The sequence below is a fragment of the Elephas maximus genome, chromosome 10, assembly GCF_024166365.1.
Source record: "Elephas maximus indicus isolate mEleMax1 chromosome 10, mEleMax1 primary haplotype, whole genome shotgun sequence".
Classification (NCBI taxonomy): Eukaryota; Metazoa; Chordata; class Mammalia; order Proboscidea; family Elephantidae; genus Elephas; species Elephas maximus.
Genome location: NC_064828.1, coordinates 69,928,387 through 69,945,961, shown reverse-complemented (window position 1 = coordinate 69,945,961; position 17,575 = coordinate 69,928,387). Strand labels below are relative to the sequence as shown.

Here is a 17,575-nt window from a genome sequence, read left to right as displayed (position 1 = left end):
CTACCAGGGCTCCCCACCTTTGGAGAACCTGCGTTCTTAACCATTATATTGTCTGGATCTCCAATAGACAGCAGTTCCTTTGTAAGTAGCATTTGAGGGTAAAAGAATAGGATTTTCAATGCTCTTTTGTAGTCAGATTTGGTGTGTTTCCCACTTTAGCATCTTAGAGTTGATCGTCTTGCTATTAAGTGCACACATGTTACACCCCTGAGTGTTTGCTCCTACAGTTTCCCCTGATGGTATTGCCTGTTCCTCAGCCTAAAACTCTGCCTGGCAAAGTCCTGCTCATCCTTCAAAGCCAACTTTGAGGTAACCTCCTGTAGAGCCTTCTCTGCGTCAGGCTGACTGAATCATTCACTCCCTTTCTTCTTGCTCCCCTGACACCCAGTTCACATTCAATTATGGTCAATTGGTTACATGTCTGACTCTAGCACTGAGTTGAGAGCTCCATGCAGGCATGGACTGTGTATTCTTCTTTTGTCTAACTCCTGCTCCTGCCTGACACAATACCTGCCCCATAATAGGTGCTTAATAACTACTTGAACCAAATTGAATTTGGGAGCATGCTGAGTCTAACCAGTGCAGATGAAGAAATCATATTCTATGCCTGGACAAATATGAAAAATCACCCAAGATGGACGGCCCTACTGCTGTGGTTCAGGTGAGCAGATGTCTTTATGAGGAAGGGGGAACCATCTGGTGTGACTAATGAGAGACTTCCAACACATCACTCCTAATATAGTTTACTCTCAATATCTATTAAAGTCTGAATACGGTTCACTAACTGAATTTGTAAGCCCTGCTTCTACCCAGGCACTCAATGTGTCATATAAAATAGAAAATAGGTATTATTTATGGTCCTTAGCTGCTTCCTGGGCAACATTCTGGATATTTATTTCTATCAAGGCTGGCTTTATGTTAACTGAGTAGTACAAGACCATATAATATGGGGCAATGTCTTCATTACCAGAATTGGGCGTGACTGTTTCATGGCCCAAGCCGTGAACATGCCTCTAGGCCTAGCTCTGAAGTTTAAATTTTGTCTTGTAGGACATTGTTTTAACTGTCTCCAGTGACTGAACTACTCTCTGGTCTCTTCTACAGACCAAACAGTAGGAGGTAGCTGGCAGCAAGCAATAGGCTTTGAGCTGTACTGTATAAGAAATGGGAAGTACAGATGCCAGGACATAATAATTAAGTGAAAATTATGAGTGAAAAATATGAAGAAGCAGGACAGATCACTGATGTGGCTTATGAATCCAACACTCCATAGCTACACATGATTTAGTAACTTTCTAGGTAATGGTAACCAATATTTAATCTCAACCTGCTACCCTACTTATTTCTGGACTTCCTCCTTTCCACCTACAATTGACAAGTGATCACAAAATGAAACCCAGTATTGACCTAAGAAAAGATGAGAAGGCAAACCTTATGTAAAAGTAATTATAAAAGTACTCTAAAGATAAATAAAAAAGATGTTTGGAGTGTCTTGAGTATCAGCCCCTCATTAAGAGAATGAGTAATTGAGTTCACTGAGTTTTAGACAGCCTGTTTTCATTGAATTTAAAATATTCAATTAGAAACATAGCTGTGCATGATACAGTAAACAATTTGGACACGTAAAATAAGAACCTTATGTATTTTTGGCTTTTATAATAACACTATTAACATACCATGAATTTAAATATAGCAAGTATATAATGCTTCTCTTGACAGTTCAAGTAGCTATACATTTTTAATTTTTTTAAGTCCAAAATTAGGTAGTAAGTTTTAATTAGGTCAACCTGAGACACTTTATGATGTATGGTACAGCTAACTACATTATCTACCTCTACCAATATATTCCCAAGACTGAGCTAAATAATAAGTAAATAGATAAAGAAAACAAGATAAGCTTTTATCATGGGATGGAGAGAACTGGGCAGTGGCGCTAACGCTTGCATCTAAGGCTACACTTCTATTTTGTTTGGTTCTTACTGAAGACGATAGTTCGAAAACTCAAACATTCTTATTCTGCACGGCATTGCTTCTTGAGGTTCTGATTTGGTAGCTTCAAGTGCTTACTCACCCAGTACATAACCTGATGTATTCAAAGCCAGATTAAAGCCATTGATACCATTGATATGTCAGAATTTCAGATTTCTTTTGACAGGGTCTACCCCTCTCCACCATCTCAGTTTAGCACCCCATGAACCAGCCTTGTTGGGGTGGTACTCAGGTTGGGGTAGTGCTGGTTACGTAATCTGAGGGTCCCGATGCAAAATGGTCCAGCAGCTGCTCCTTGGAATCCACCAGCTGCTCCTTGGAAACCCTATGGGAGTTGTTCTACTCTGTCCTATAGGGTCACTATGAGTTGGAACCAACTCAACGGCACATAACAACAACAACAATGCAAAATGAAAATGTAGGCTCCCTTGTTCAGAAATCTTTCTCAACCCGTCATGGTGTTTTCTCATGTGCTATTTCATGTATGCTCCCTCGGGCACGGGGATACTCATTCTGTGGGTGTAGAACCTCAGGCACCGGAAACTCCATCCTATGACCCCCACTCTCCCTTCGGCCTTTGTCTAGTCCCCTGCAGGGGGCAGAGAGCAGCAGCAATTGCTGGACTGAGATGAGGGCGTGGGCTGCAGAGAACCGGCAGCGGAGGCAGGAGAAGGCTCCAAGCCCCTAGCACATACTCCATTGTTCCACCAGACGTCACTTACAAATCACAGATTCAAAGACAGAATTATTAAGAATTTTTCAAGACAGCAACTGTAGAACATTAACCCTCAAGCAGGAACCTTCTTCCGAGCGTTCACATTGTATGACTGCGTTGGTTGAACGCCCATGAAGCCTGCCCTGGGTTGGAGATTCATGGAACATTAATCAGGCTAGGAGGAGAGCTGGCCTGTGGAGAACCCTAAAGGCTGGATTTTCATTTGTTGCACTGGAGAGAGCCCAGCAGTTATCGACAAGACATAACAAAGCTGAATTTTTCTGATTAATCTAATGGAAAAGTGTATAGTGGATCTGAATGGCGAAACTGTTGGCAACTTTGCCAGCTAGGAATTCAACAAGCATAGTATAACACTTTGCTTTTCTTGAGGTTAACTAGTTGACTGGGCTGAAAGTTCAAATTCTGAACACATGCATCAAGCCAAACACCATCGGTTAATGTTCGTTTCTAGTTAATGGATTTATCCAAAAAGATGCTTTATCTTAGGGACACAGAAAATAGCATTTTCTTTTCAGGAGCCCCTTTTATAGAATTGTAAATGAGCCCAATAAATGTTCAGTCAGGATTGTGCTTATCGCCGCCATATAGTTCACTGCCAAGACATTGAAAATCTGCTGCCAATTTTTCCTCCAGGAAGTTCTCAAGTTGGTGTGAACTCTTTCTTCCCAGGTACCTCCAGATCATCAGTCACTCGATGTAAACCAGGAGCCAACTGCCCCAGTTCACTCAGTGGTACCAGCAGACAACTGTCCCCTTTATCTGTCACTGAAGATTCTTCTGCTCCTATTCTTGAACTCCAGAGCCGAGGAGCCTCTGGAGTTTGTGGACATAGAGTCGAGAGACAGAACAGATCAGGTATGCACCTCTTAAATAACTGTACATCTAGGTAACTTTCTACCCAGCCATAAAATATCTCACCATTGGTACAGAATGTGGGGATGTTACATGGACACTTATGAGAAGGCCTTTGGCAAGTTTGTGAGGTGGGAGAAGGAGGAAAAAGGAAAATGTATAGATACAATCTATCAGTGGCATGTGGCAAAGCAGAGAAACTGACCTATAGTTGAAGAAGAGTCCCCAGGGGGTACAAATGGTTAGTTAACACGTTCAACTGCTAACCAAAGTGAAAGTTGGAGGCCTGGCAATCTCCTTCCAAAAATTCAGCCATTGAAAGCTCTTTGGAGTACGGTTCTACTCTGACACATGTAGGGTCACCATGAGTAGCAGTTGACTTGTCAGGCAACTGGTTTTATAGTTGAACTTAACACATGGCTAAACAATGGCATCTAATGAGGTTGAAAAGGTAGCTAATTTTCTCATCTTTAAGAAGTCACCTTTTATCTCAGCATTGACATTCAGTAAGAGCACATTGTACCCATTCTGACAAGAGTAAAAACACTAGTAAAATCACAGAATCTGCTCTTGGCTTCATCAGAACCATCAATCCCTGGAGCCCTTTAAATTTTCCCAATTTTACTCCTCCTGCAGAAGACTTCACTTGCCCCCCTGATCATCATTTACTGATCCTGTCAAGACCTTTATCTTTTCCTCACATCCACCTGACCACTTGGTCTCCAACTCCTGAGTTACTGGGCCTTATTAGATAAATCTCATAACTCTGCCTGTGAGTTTCCTGGCAAATTTGTAATTTTTAAATGCACCTGGGTCTGCAGGTTACTTTCTAATACTGTGGGACATCATCCCAGTGCAGTGGTGGATATCTTATTGCCTTCTCATAGAATACTCTCAAGCTCGCAAGCCCATATTTACTTCCTCTTAGCATATGACCACACTTCATCTTCCTGAAAAGAGCAACATAAATATATGCTAACGAGCTCTTTTCTGTCTTCTTCAAAATGTCTCTGCTTTTGGTTGCCAATTACCATCTTTGTGCTGCCCACATTGACTTGTGTGTCTTTGTACCTTTCTCATGCTAACTCTCCTACCTGTGTCCACGGCCCCCTCCTCTCCATCTCTTCCATCTGTATTGGAAGACACAACAGATCAGGTATGCTGATTCTTTCACTTTGGCCAGCAATATGCTAAAATCTCTTTCATCCTTAAACAAAGCAATAATAACAACAAAACATGCCATCCTGGGTTAAAAAAAAAAAAAATCCATTGCTATTGAGTTGGTTCCAATTCATAGTGACCCTAAAGGACAGAGTAGAACTGCCCCATAGAGTTTCCAAGGAGTGGCTGGTGGATTCCAACTGCTGATCTTTTTGGATTAGCAGTCGTAGCTCTTAACCACTGTGCTACCAGGGCTCCATCTTGAGTAAGTGGGTAGTAAAAACAAACTAAAAAAAGACCTTTGAGAAAATTGGCTTAAAAAAAACAAAAATGGCACTTCAGGAGACTTTCAATTATGAGTGGGAGAAGGGTAAAACAAAGGGATAGAAGGGATGTGAACACCTCTTCTAAGATCCTACTAATTTGAAGAAAAGTTTTGTTTTTTGAAAAAAGATATTTCTCAAAAAGATAATTTTTTTAAATTGTGTCTTAACAACTTAAATGAATAATTTCTTTCATAAGGCTCTGCACACAGCTGGTTCCTGTGAAGCAGAGGTTAAGGATGTCTCAAATGTCCAGCTTTTCCAAGCTGCTGTACCACTCCATCATCTCTAACATCAACTACTCCCTCTCCCCTTAGCACTCTCCCTCCCGTCTTTGGATTCCCTAATGCGCTGCAACATCTCACAGAACTCACGAACCATATAAAGGAAATGGCTTACATGGTTGTGGAGGCTGGCAAGTCCCAAATTCATGAGCCAGGTATAGGTTTCTCCTGACCCAATTGGCTACAGGAGCTGATGAACCCAAACCGGCAGTTTAGACCACAAGCTGTTGGCTCACAAGGCTGTGGAAGCCACAGGCCCAAGACGCTACGGTAGCTGGTGAATTCCAGAATCAGCAGGTCAGACAGTAGGCCTCTGGGCGGATCAGCTGATCATGAACCAGACACAGGATCCAGATGCAGAGAGAGAAAGCCTCGCCAGAACATACATGTGTATCTTAGATGCAGGCCATACCCCAGGGAAGGGTGTAACTTTGGTAAGGCTGTGGCTTGAGCCACACCCTCCAGCAAGGCTGGACCCAAGATACACCTTACACCAATCCTGCCTCATCAACATGTACGGGTCAGGATCCACAACACAGAAAATGGAAATCGACCACACAATACTGGGAATTATGGCCTAGCCAAGTTGACACATAACCCCAACCATCACAGGTTCCATATACCTATTTGCACAGCCCCACTCAATCACTGTGTGAGTCACAAAGACCATGGCTAGAAGGGCCATATTAAGTAATTCATTCCACCATACAACTATGTGAACCCTGAAGCTAAAACTCTAAAAAAAAAAAAAAAAAAAAAAAGGAAGAAAATGACATCATCTTAAATCTTCAGGAAGTTTTAATTGGCTTTTATAAATTGCAGTAATATTCCAATTACACCAGTTGTCTGTGGAACAAAGTGTTCTGGTTAATTAAATATGCTGGTTAATAGAGACTTGTCCTATCTATCATACACGGGCTACCACATTTCAAAAACCATTCCATTAAAGATCACATGGAACATAATTTACTCTTTTTCTGATAATTAAGAAGGCACTGGGGGATATTCCAGTGTACCACAGAGAGAAAGAAAAGAAGAATAATCTGAAAAGCAGCTCACTATATACAGAGTGCTGAATATTATGGTACTTAACCTCAAAATGAATCCTGAGAGATAGATACTATCACTGTTTGACAGATCAGGAAGCTGAGACTAGGATTAAACAACGTACTCAAGGCCATGTAGCAGCAGGGCTAGGACTTAAACTCATGTTTCCAAATCCCAGGGGCCTCTACCATCAGTTTATTGTATGACTCCAATAAAGACTCAGGCAAATGGATGGAATTCCTGGCGAATCAATATTAGTTATATATACATATATGTACATATATATGTGTGTACATATATGTATATATGTGTACATATATGCATATATGTGTACATGTATGTATATATGTGTACATATGTCGGGAAACCCTGGTGGCGTAGTGGTTAAGTGCTACGGCTGTGAACCAATGGGTCGGCAGTTCAAATCCACCAGGTGCTCCTTGGAAACTCTATGGGGCAGTTCTACTCTGTCCTATAGGGTTGCTATGAGTTGGAATCGACTCGACGGCACTGGGTTTGGGTTTTGGGTTTTAATATGTAAAATGATCAGGAAAAGAGAAGCACTCTGACAGCCCAATCTCTTGAGGCTTTGTTTAATTAAAGAATTGGCAACAATGGAATGTAATGGACAGGAAAATGGGTCAATACTATGGAGAGGTGTAGGTGACTGCTGGTGTCCTCAACAACACCAATGATGCTGGTAGAGAATCTTCAAAGAAGGTGACAATGAAGGCAGATATCACCTGCAAAGGCTATTTAAAATCTTTGTGGAATCGTTCCTCCTTCATGAGATAGTTCCTGAGAAGAATTCAATTCAAAGTGTAGTAGGGGTAAGTGTACATCATTCTCTGAAGTGTCACTTTTCTTAAACCTCTTGCAGGACTGCCATTCCTTTCAGGAAATAGAATTTTTTTTCTCCAAACTATTTCTGAAACTTCCAGGGCTTGAACAGAGACTCAAGGCAGAAAGCTGTACCTAACCAGAATGAATCTTGAGAATAAAAAAGTTTGGACCCTGCAGTCATATTGTCTTGGGTTCAATATGGTACTAGCTATGTGACCTTGGTTTTCTCATCTATAAAACCGGGATGATAATACCTACTTTACAGGGTAGTTTTGTATTCCTTTCCTGGCTGCTCAACACAAGAGTCTCTTACTCTACCCTCTTATTCATCCAAGTTTTTTTTTTTTTTAATTTTCTCTTTGCATAAGCCACATGATCATGGAGAGAATTTGCAGAACTGTTATCAAGAGCAGGTATCATCTGTACACAGCCATAAGGCAACTAACTAACTCTTACTTCCAGACTCATCTTCATGTCGCTGTATCATGGAAGGTTCTCCTGATCATTTCCCACCTCAGCCCTTAATAAACTCTTCTTCTTTGCCGCCATATGTCTAGTCTAGTACCTGTCAGAATTTGCCCTTCTCACACAATATTGCATACATTGGGTGTGTTTTCTGGCTTTTCTGCTAGACAGTGAGCTCAAGACTTTCATCACTGAACCCCATAAACCCAAATAGCTAAACAGCTCCCTCCTAGTAGAGTCTCCATAAGATTCTGTTGAATAAATGAATAAAAGAATACCAGTTTTCATACTCTAGAGCCTTAGGACCTGCCTTGAGATGTCAGTACTGTGTATAAGGCTTAGAAGTCATGTAGTAATTGCTGTGTTCATACTTCCTTGGTTTATATTCCCCAATGAGGAGCCCTCTTTCAAGGCTTGCTCCCCTCCCTTCCCCCAGTATGTTTCTACCAAAAAGCCAGGGTTCTGCCTTAGCTGTGTAAAAGTTTATGACCCTTTGGGGTAGTCACACCTGGCATACTAAGTAGTAGGAACTCAGCAGCAAGAGACCCAGCAGGTCCTGAAGAGATAAAGTGATAGCCCCAGTGGAGAGTCCGTGGGCTGCACCACTTCCTTAACCCCAGAATAGACATTTTGCTGCAGGTGGGTACCTGAAGACACAAGAGAATATTGGAGACAACTCTGTCTCCTGTTCCCCAGGATTCCACCATCTGTGTTCTCAGCTTGGGCACTCAGGGTAACCTCTACTACTGTTTAACTGCCTGATGGGTACATGAATTCATTATGTTAAACTTGTTTCTCTATCAGGGGAGAAGACCTTTACAATTTTCACTTTTAAAGAGCTTTAACTATCTAAAAAAAAATTGCTACTAAATTGTCTTACCATTCCATTGCCTTCGAGTCAATTCTGACTCATAGCGACCCTATAGGACAGAGTGGAACTGCCCCATAGGGTTTCCAAGGAGCACCTAGTGGATTTGAACTGCCAACCTTTTGGTTAGTAGCCATAGCTCTTAACCACTACGCCACCAGGGTAAATGTAAAAAATACAAAGCAAAACTCCTTGTGCTTCCAGAGATATATTAAATAGTAATTTGTTCTGAGATGGGAAATGACTTTGTGTAGTCAGGATTTGTTCATATTCTTGGGACACACAGTTTTTCAGTTTAACAGTCATCTTTGCTGTAGTTTCTTTAAAAAAAAATCTCAGTGGCTTATAAAACAAATATTTGTTTCTCACTTATTTTTCATGTTGCCAGATACAGGGCAGCTTTGGCTAGGTTCTGTTCATTCCCTGCCACAGACTAAATGAGCAGCCCCAATTTGGGATTTGCCATTGTAGGGACAGAGGAGAAAAACAACAGAGCTGGTGGAACCTTGTGATGCTTCTTAAAACCTCTGCTGGGAAGTGGCTCACATCTCATCTGCTCACATTTGATTGGACAAAGCAGGTCACATGGCCAAGCCCCAAGTCTTTGGGACTAGAATGTATAATGGTAATACAAGGAAGAGGACCCCTGGTGGCACAGTGGTTAAAGCACTTGGCTGCTAACCAAAAGGTTGGTGGTTCAAATCTACCAGCTGCTTCGAGGGAGATGTGGCAGTCTGCTTCTATAAAAATTACAGCCTTGGAAACCTTATGGGGCAGTTCTACTATGTCCTGTAGGGTCACTTGAAGAACAATGTACCATCCACCATAGTTCATAAGCGTTGTCATGGACTGGATGGGAGTCTAGATACTTACTGCACCTTACAGAACAGGGATTCAGGATAGAAAACGAGCTAGATATCAGCCTCTTAAAATGATGGTAGAAAAGAAAGCCCCTGGTGGTACTACTGTCTGGCTCTTCAGTTTCAGCCATCTTTTTAAGGAACAGAAACGTTTGAGTGCTGCTTTATGACCTTAGTTCTACACATTTATATTCCTTTTCTGTTTTCAGGGGATGATGTGACACAGACTGCTCATTCTGAGAACGGCAGCCAAGAAAACAGAATCAAGGCTCGCTGCCAGTCATGCACGTCCATGCTTCTGAAGGCTGTCTGGGGACTCTTGATCATCTTGTCAGTGTCATCGTCTTGGGTTGGAACCACACAGATTGTAAAAATTACTTATAAGAACTTCTACTGCCCATTTTTCATGACTTGGTTTTCAACAAACTGGAACATTATGTTTTTCCCAGTCTATTATTCTGGTCATCTGGCCACTGCTCAAGAAAAGCAGTCTCCAATGAAAAAATTCAGGTAGGTGTCATGTTAAATGATCAACAGGAGATGTTTTAAATTATTGTTTTTAGGCAAACGCACATATTTTCATCTCTTTGGGATATAAATTCATTTGAGTGTGGAGGGGTAGGATCAAAGGTTAGTAATGACCATAGGAAGCAGAATAATTCTACCTCAAGAAAACAAATGTTGAGCGTCTACAATGTGCTAGGCATGGTTCTGATGCTTTTGTTTATCTCATTTAATCACCATTAGTGGTAACATCTACCTTTTGAAGTGGTGCTATTACCCCATTTTAACACATGAGGAAACAGGTTCAGAAGGGTTAAATGACTTGTCCAAGCTCACACACTTATAAATAAATCATGGAACACAGATGTAAACCCAGATACCCAGATCTACTTGTCTCTGAAAGTCATCTTTTTAACTGAGTATCCCAGTATCTCACATCCAGGAAAAATCTGTATTAATAAAATGAATTTTTATAATGAATATTTGCATAATATTTCAGACACTATGGTGCCTACACAGATGAAATTATCTGGTTTTGTGCAATGCGAGGTTTCACCTTGGGATGGTTTCCAAGACATTGTTCTGTGCTGGCTAGGAGCACATGGGGCCTTGTCCGTTTGTTCGCAGGCCATGAACAGTGGTGGCTGGGTTTACTTGGTAGTCCCATAGTTCTAGTGGTTGCTCCGTGCTAAACCTAGCTTCTGCAGCCTCATCTTGGAAAGCTCAGGCAGCGAACCGGGCTAATGTCACACAGCCCACCCAGCACTCAGGAAAGGCAAAGATGGCAGTTGAATCCGAGTTCCCTCACTAGCAAAGAGCTTCTTGAAGAGAAAAAGCCCAGAGCTAGAAAATAACTTCCAGGACAGTCACCGTGATTAGCAAGAGAAAACAGTGAGAGGGGCCTCAATGGATGGCAGATGACAGAGCAACAGTGCTTCACACCAGCTGATTTCTCCTCACCAAGTGGCAGTAAATTTCTTTTGCAGGAGCCAAAATAACTTTCCTCTCTTGCCCCTGGACCTAATGAAAAGAAGGAATGACTATTATAATTGGTGCATTATAACGCTATTTTTTTTTTTTAAGTTAACAAACTGTAAACAAACTTATCTTTAACTTCCATTTTCCATCATTAGCTTGGAAGTGCTTGGGAATATTAAAGTCATCCTGTGAGCTGATCTTCTAAGTGTGTCCGTGAAAACTCAATTATAATTTTAAAAAAAGAGAAAAACAAAAGGAATACATGTTTTCTGGTTTGGTGGGAAGATTGAAGCCCTATACGTGTGTGTGATTGCTAAAGATACTTTGCATTTGTTTCCCATCAAAATAGACATGATCTTGGGCATAAGGTTCTTTAATGACAATGATTAATAAATGATTACAAGGGAGCATGGTTATCAGACTAAAATTCTCCCTGTTTGAAAATACCTGTGTGTATTCATAGTGTGTGTGTATTCTATTTTAGTGCTCTTAAAAAAAAATTTTTTTTTAAGGCTTAGACACATATGCTGATATTTAAAAAAAAAAAAATGTAGTATCTCAAGAACACCTCAAAGTGAGGTAAGTCAATTTTGTTTAAGATAACACGTGTATAACATGAGACTGGCTGACAGAAATGTCTTTGGAAATGAGCTTCGTCTTCACCACATGTCTCACATCACACTAACTCTGAACTTAGCTGAATCTGTGATTTGACAAGATACCTCTACCTGTTAGTGCAGTTAGAGTAAAGTGGGCCATTTTCATAACTGAATCAAAAAGCTTTTATTATCAAGCATAGAAACACTGTCTTTGCAGGGAATGTTCTCTACACATGAGAGGTAAACATTGCCAGAATATTCTGGGATCCTTGATCTCTTTTCCTTGTAGAATTAGTAACACCTCTGCCGAGAAGGTACTCCACTGAGTCCTGTCCTTGGTCACCCCCTGCCTCCCAAGCTTCCATAGCAGAACAGGGAAAAACAGAATTACTGTGTGAGACTGGGAAACAGAATTTGTTCCATAGTACCAGACCATCTGACTATTTTCTTCTTTTCTTTTGAATAAGATGAAAGCATTTCTAGTTTTGTTTTGTTTTTTTTCTTATCACTAACATCAAATAAATTTTCAGTAAAGTATAAAATTGTGGCTGGCAAGGGTTGTCCATGTGGAAGTAGGTTTTGATAATTCAGTTATTTCATTTACATACTATCAGGAAAATTCAGTTGCCTCAGGTAAATTTGAAATTTAGGAAGAAAAAAGTATATACCATAATTTTATCAAAGATGGTTTCTTAATAGAAAAAAGAAATTCTAGAAAGCATGAAACCGGAGCCAAAGATATATTACTCACCTGTGTCAGGTGCCTATGAAGTGTGCTTAAGAGGTTGTCTGACGTACAGAAAGGGTTCAATAACTAGTAGCTGCTATTATACTGATGAGTGTGGTTAGGATTATTAATGTTTCCCAGCTTCATTTTTATCTTTGCCACCTGTCAATGCTTCTTGTCCACAAATTCTGATTTCACCATCCCAAGGGTAGACCCACTGCTATTTGCTTCTACTTAAACCTCCTTTTCTTTTCTGAGTATTCGCATTTCCTAGCACTTAGTGCTTACCTAGCATAAGATTTTACACAGGTGACTCGATATTTGAATGGAGAGCATTTTTAATTCCTGGAACAGCGGCGACAAATGGGGGAAAGGGTGACAGTGAAAGGAGAGGGGAAAAGAAAAGGGAATAAGGAGGGTGCAAATGAACACCTGGGGGACAGGATAAGCCAGGTGAGGATGGCAGCATTTCCTCAGCCAGTTGACCTGTGGGGCTCTCCCTGTCCTTAAGCATCTGCTGGCCTTTCCCTTGGGGTCAGAGTGTCCCCTTGAGGGCATCCAGAGTCTTTGCTCAAGAGCACTCAACCTAACACAACAGTGGACTCTGCAAAGGAAGAGCCCCCACTGACTAGGGCCAGTGATGAGAAAAGTAAATCCTTTCATCAGATATGGGTTTTGTTGTTTCTCTTCAGAAGTGTGTATTGAAGAAGGCGTTTAGTGGTTGTAGATGTCAAGATAAACTCATGACTCTCAAGCCCAGCTGAACGTGGCAGCCTTTTCACAGAACAGATCTCTAGGTACAGAATATGCGCTTGTGTCCAGGATCTTCTATGAAAACTGCCACTTTTTCTATGTGTGGGCTCAGATGCAGAATATCCCAGTGGCTGTAGGGCTTTAGAGAAGCCATGCATTTTCCTGCGTTCATGAGCACATACAGTTTCTGTTGACTTGACAAAAGTCTTTGTCTTTAGGTCACTTAATCCCTTCATTGAAATTTTGTTTCTTTCAAGTTAGAGTTGACCTTTGGGAAATCTCTCACATGAAAGTAAAACCACTACATGGATTTCTGTGTGTGCAATATGCGTTTTTAACCTTTGAATTTTGGCTGCTTGAGAGCAATACGTGTTCAACTCTGACGTTTACTGTGAGACATTTTATTTGAGGCTACGCCCCCTGTGCCTAGAACCTCATCAATTAATCACTCCCTCCATGTGGTCCTTTTGTGAGGTAAGTTCATTCATTCATGTGAGGCAAACACTGGCTAGACATTACTTGGTTTGCAATGCTTTGAGGCACAACTATTTTCCTTCAGAAAAAGCTGGAAGAGAAATCAGTACCATCTAGAACCATGTAAGTATATTTTATTATAAACTTTATAAACATGTCTAAATAGTAATAACTTGTTGCTTTAAATAAGATATTTACACTAATCTTCAAAATATAATGCTTGGCACATGGTAGTTGCCCAGGAAATGCTTGGATTTTCATGAACGACTGAGTGAAAAAAATACTACTAAGTTCTCATAGTGATAAATTGTTTGAAGTACATAGAAATACATGCATGTCATTATATCACTTTCATTATTACCTTTATATTACCTAATAACTATTCCATGAAAATAGGTATATGCCAGCTAGAATATTTTGAGTAAAATGGCCCCTTGGGCTAAGTAATCAATTTAGCCAAAAATCAAATTATTCAAAGATTTAACTGAAGTGACTATTTTTACACACTGAATTAAGACAAAATGGTCCAATGACTGGATATAAAAACAATCTGAGTTTTATATCTTGTTTTTACCATTTTGAGGTGATTACAGAGGCTTTCTTCATTATGCTGCCTTAAAAATGCTAGAGAAAAAAGTTGATCAATTGGGCAGATATATTAGGATGAGGCATACTGTCTTAGGAATAACAAAATCATGAGATGTTTGTGGCTGCACATGATACATGAGGGTCCCTGTTCAACAGGTTTCTGCTAGTTGTCTGTAGCCTGTTCAAACAGTAGCAGCCACCTGACCCTGTCGCATCTGCCCATCAGGAAAGAATCTTCCCTGTCCTCCAAACACTAGTGATTTCGGTAATTACCCATTTCTGTATTTCTCTGGACTTCTCTGAGAATGTTCTGAAATGGCAGAATGGCCTTCTGTCCTGGCAATCGGACTTGGAATATCTAGGAATATCTTGGAACATCTAGGTAGGAGAAGGTCTAGCTCTGTGCCTGTGGAAATGTGTGTTCTTTTCTAAGAAAACCTGTGCAGATGCTGTGGCCTGTAGGTGGCAGAACTGGGTTCAGTATGTTCCTGAGGCAAATGATCTTGAGTGTTTGTGCCGTTGCCTGAAAATGGCTGTCAAGAGCTGGGCAGGGCTAGATGTGTCACAAGTAGTACGTGAATATTAACCTCTTTTTCTTTCTTAGGGAATGCAGTCGGATTTTTGGTGAAGATGGCCTGACACTGAAGCTCTTTCTTAAAAGAACTGCTCCCTTTTCTATTCTATGGACTTTGACTAATTACCTGTATTTACTGGCTTTAAAGAAGCTGACAGCCACAGATGTCTCCGCTCTGTTCTGTTGTAACAAAGCCTTTGTCTTCTTGCTGTCTTGGATTGTGCTGAAAGACAGGTTCATGGGAGTGAGGGTAATGGCACACTTGATTCAGTGCACGATACCTCCCTTAATTCTAAACCCTTGGCATCAGGAGAGCTGCTTTGTTTCATGGAATTTCTGGAAAACTTTTCCCATTGGTTCTGAGTGCAAATTGAAATTTGAAAATTGCATTAGGAAGCCCAGACAGTTACAACATCATGAAAGAATAAAGTGTTGTTTTCACTGAGTAGTAAGCTGCTATCAATTAAAAAAAAATATATATATATATATATTTTTTTATAGGAGGCACTAAAATGGACAGAGAAAACAAGCTCTTTTTAGAATTAATTTTTAGAATTAATGGTATGATCAACCCCTTCTGTCCTCAGGAAAGAAGAGTCTGAGAAAATTAGCCACAGTAAAGATTATGATTTGCTTTTTCAATCAACATATGTTGGGACAACCCCATCATGGTTTTTTTTCCCCCCTCAGAGATGGATTTAATTAATATTGCTGTAAGTAGATGAGATTACCAAACAGTAATTAAAGTCACTGGTAATGACACAATGCTGTTAAAAGTGGCTATATATCTAGTATGACTAATCTAGAAATGGAACTAAAAGCAACAACTTGTACTTTAGGGTCCAAATCCTTAACTGAACTGCATTAAACTTCTACCAACCAATTCAGTTCTGAGTTTATTCCTTTTAGGAGTAACATGGATTTTAAAAATATATATTTTTTGTATGCTTGTTTTATGTTAGGAATAGATTGCTTGAAAGTCATGCAGATATAAGGAGCCAGATCTCATTTATATAGTGAGGCATGCAACTGTGAAGAAAATATTGAGTCAGTAATTCTTGAGAAAAAAAGAGAAGGAAGTCCAAATATATAACCTTTTCCCAGAAAATAAACATTACTCGACTTACTGATGTCTGGAAGAGATGTCCAAGATTGGATTTAAAACATATTTTGCTGTCAGAATTTTGTGTTTATTGGCAATGATTCCAGCGTCCTTCCCCTCCCCCTCAAACACTGAAATTAATGTCTACGTTAGAGGGAGAGTATATGATGACCTTTAACTCTGAAAGCTTTTTTTTGAAGCCAAGTTAGCAAATTCCAGTTGTATCTTCGGAGGTGCTGCTCAGAAATGAAGCTTAACATGAACAGGAAGTAGAAAACTATAGTAGAAGACAAGATGAGACAGTGTGTAAATCGGTCCAAGACACCATTAGAATATACTCAAACGTGGTACCACATTCTCCACGAGTTAATCTTAGATTTGACGCCCAAAGGACTCAGCATCATGTTTTTATACCTGGAACACTGGTGCTGATTATCCACCATCAGGCAGGGACCCTGACTGGTCTTTGAGAGCAGGGACCTTCCCTGTATTGTTCATTGCTGCATTCGGGATAGGCTACATAATTTGTGGAGCCCATTGCAAAATGAAAATGCAGGGCTCCTTGTTAGAAAACTGTTAAAAATTTCAAGATGGTGACAGCAGAACATTAAACCAAGTGCAGGGTCCTTCTAAGCGTGGGGCTCTTGTGATACACAGGCAGTATGGCCACCAACCAGCCCTGCCTCTATTTCCAACATCTACAATAATGTCGGAGTTCCATAGGTATTTAAGGATATAGTGAGTGAACACATGCTTGTAGGATCTTTCTGTTCAGTGTCTACTATTACCATGGGCTGCCTATGAGGACTTGGAGATTCTTGGCACAAGAGGGAGAAAGAAGGAGATTTGGGAGCTTTTCTGCTCTTTTGGTGGCATTTGAATGCCAAAAGTAAATTAATACATTCACTATTAAATTTACCAGATAAAATTTAAATGGTGAGAAAACCAGTTGCATCAGAGTGAATGGATACATTCAACCGTGGACCTCACCATTGTGTGAAAGGTCACATTAACTAAAAGTATGTTGAAGTCTTTCAAAGGTGGGAGGGGAGACAAACCCAGGTGTGTAACTTACATTTAAATCATAGATTTAGGAATTTGCACCTGTAGTGAGTTGAATGGTAAGTCACCCCCAAAAAAGTTATACCCATCCTCTGATCTGTAAAACCTGAGAACGTTACCTTACTTGGAAAAAAGGGTCATCACAGATATAATTTAGTTAAGGATCTTGAGATGAGGAGATCATTCTGGATGACCTGCGTGGGCCCTAAATCCAATAACAAGTGTCCTTGTGAGAGACGTACAAAGGAGAGGCACACAGAAGAGAAGACAATGTGACCACAGAGGCAGAGATTAGAGTGATGTGTCCACAAGCCCAGGAATGGCAGGGCAAACACCAGAAACTGGAAGGGAAAGAAATGAATTCCCCCTTAGAGCCCCCAGAAGGAGGGTCCCGATGGATTTTGAACTTCTAGCCTACAGAATTATGAGAGAATAAATTCCTGTTGCTTTAAGTCATCAAGTTTGTGGCAATTTGTTTCAGCAGCTTCAGCAAGATAATACAGCATCTGTAAGAAGATCTGATAAAAGAAATGTTAAGTAGCCAATACTTCTGAAGCCAAACCAGTCGATTCTGACCCATAAGAACCCTATAGGACAGAATAGAACTGCCCCATAGGGTTTCCAAGGAGCAGCTTGATGGGTTCAAACTGCCAACCTTTTGGTTAGCAGCTGTATCACTTAACCACTGCACCACCAGGGCTCCAAGTAGCCAATAAGTACTTGTTAGTAAATATATACATAAATTAAGACATCATAGATAGCAAAATAGTAAGCACTCATGTCAGG

The 17,575-nt window shown here is 40.5% G+C and overlaps 1 protein-coding gene across 3 annotated transcripts in view; it reads left to right on the top strand.

Annotated features, from left to right (window-relative positions):
• The window catches only part of SLC35F4 (solute carrier family 35 member F4), a 308,843-nt gene that overhangs the window by 275,817 nt on the left and 15,451 nt on the right, over positions 1 to 17,575 (top strand). For 2 of the 3 annotated variants that reach the window (XM_049898068.1, XM_049898069.1), the window contains exons 2-4: positions 3,395 to 3,580; positions 9,638 to 9,938; positions 14,656 to 14,875. In XM_049898068.1, the coding sequence (XP_049754025.1) occupies positions 3,395 to 3,580; positions 9,638 to 9,938; positions 14,656 to 14,875 (707 nt within the window). Of the gene's footprint in view, positions 1 to 3,394; positions 3,581 to 9,637; positions 9,939 to 14,655; positions 14,876 to 17,575 lie in introns of those variants that run through there. The other variant, XM_049898070.1, reaches the window with a different exon arrangement.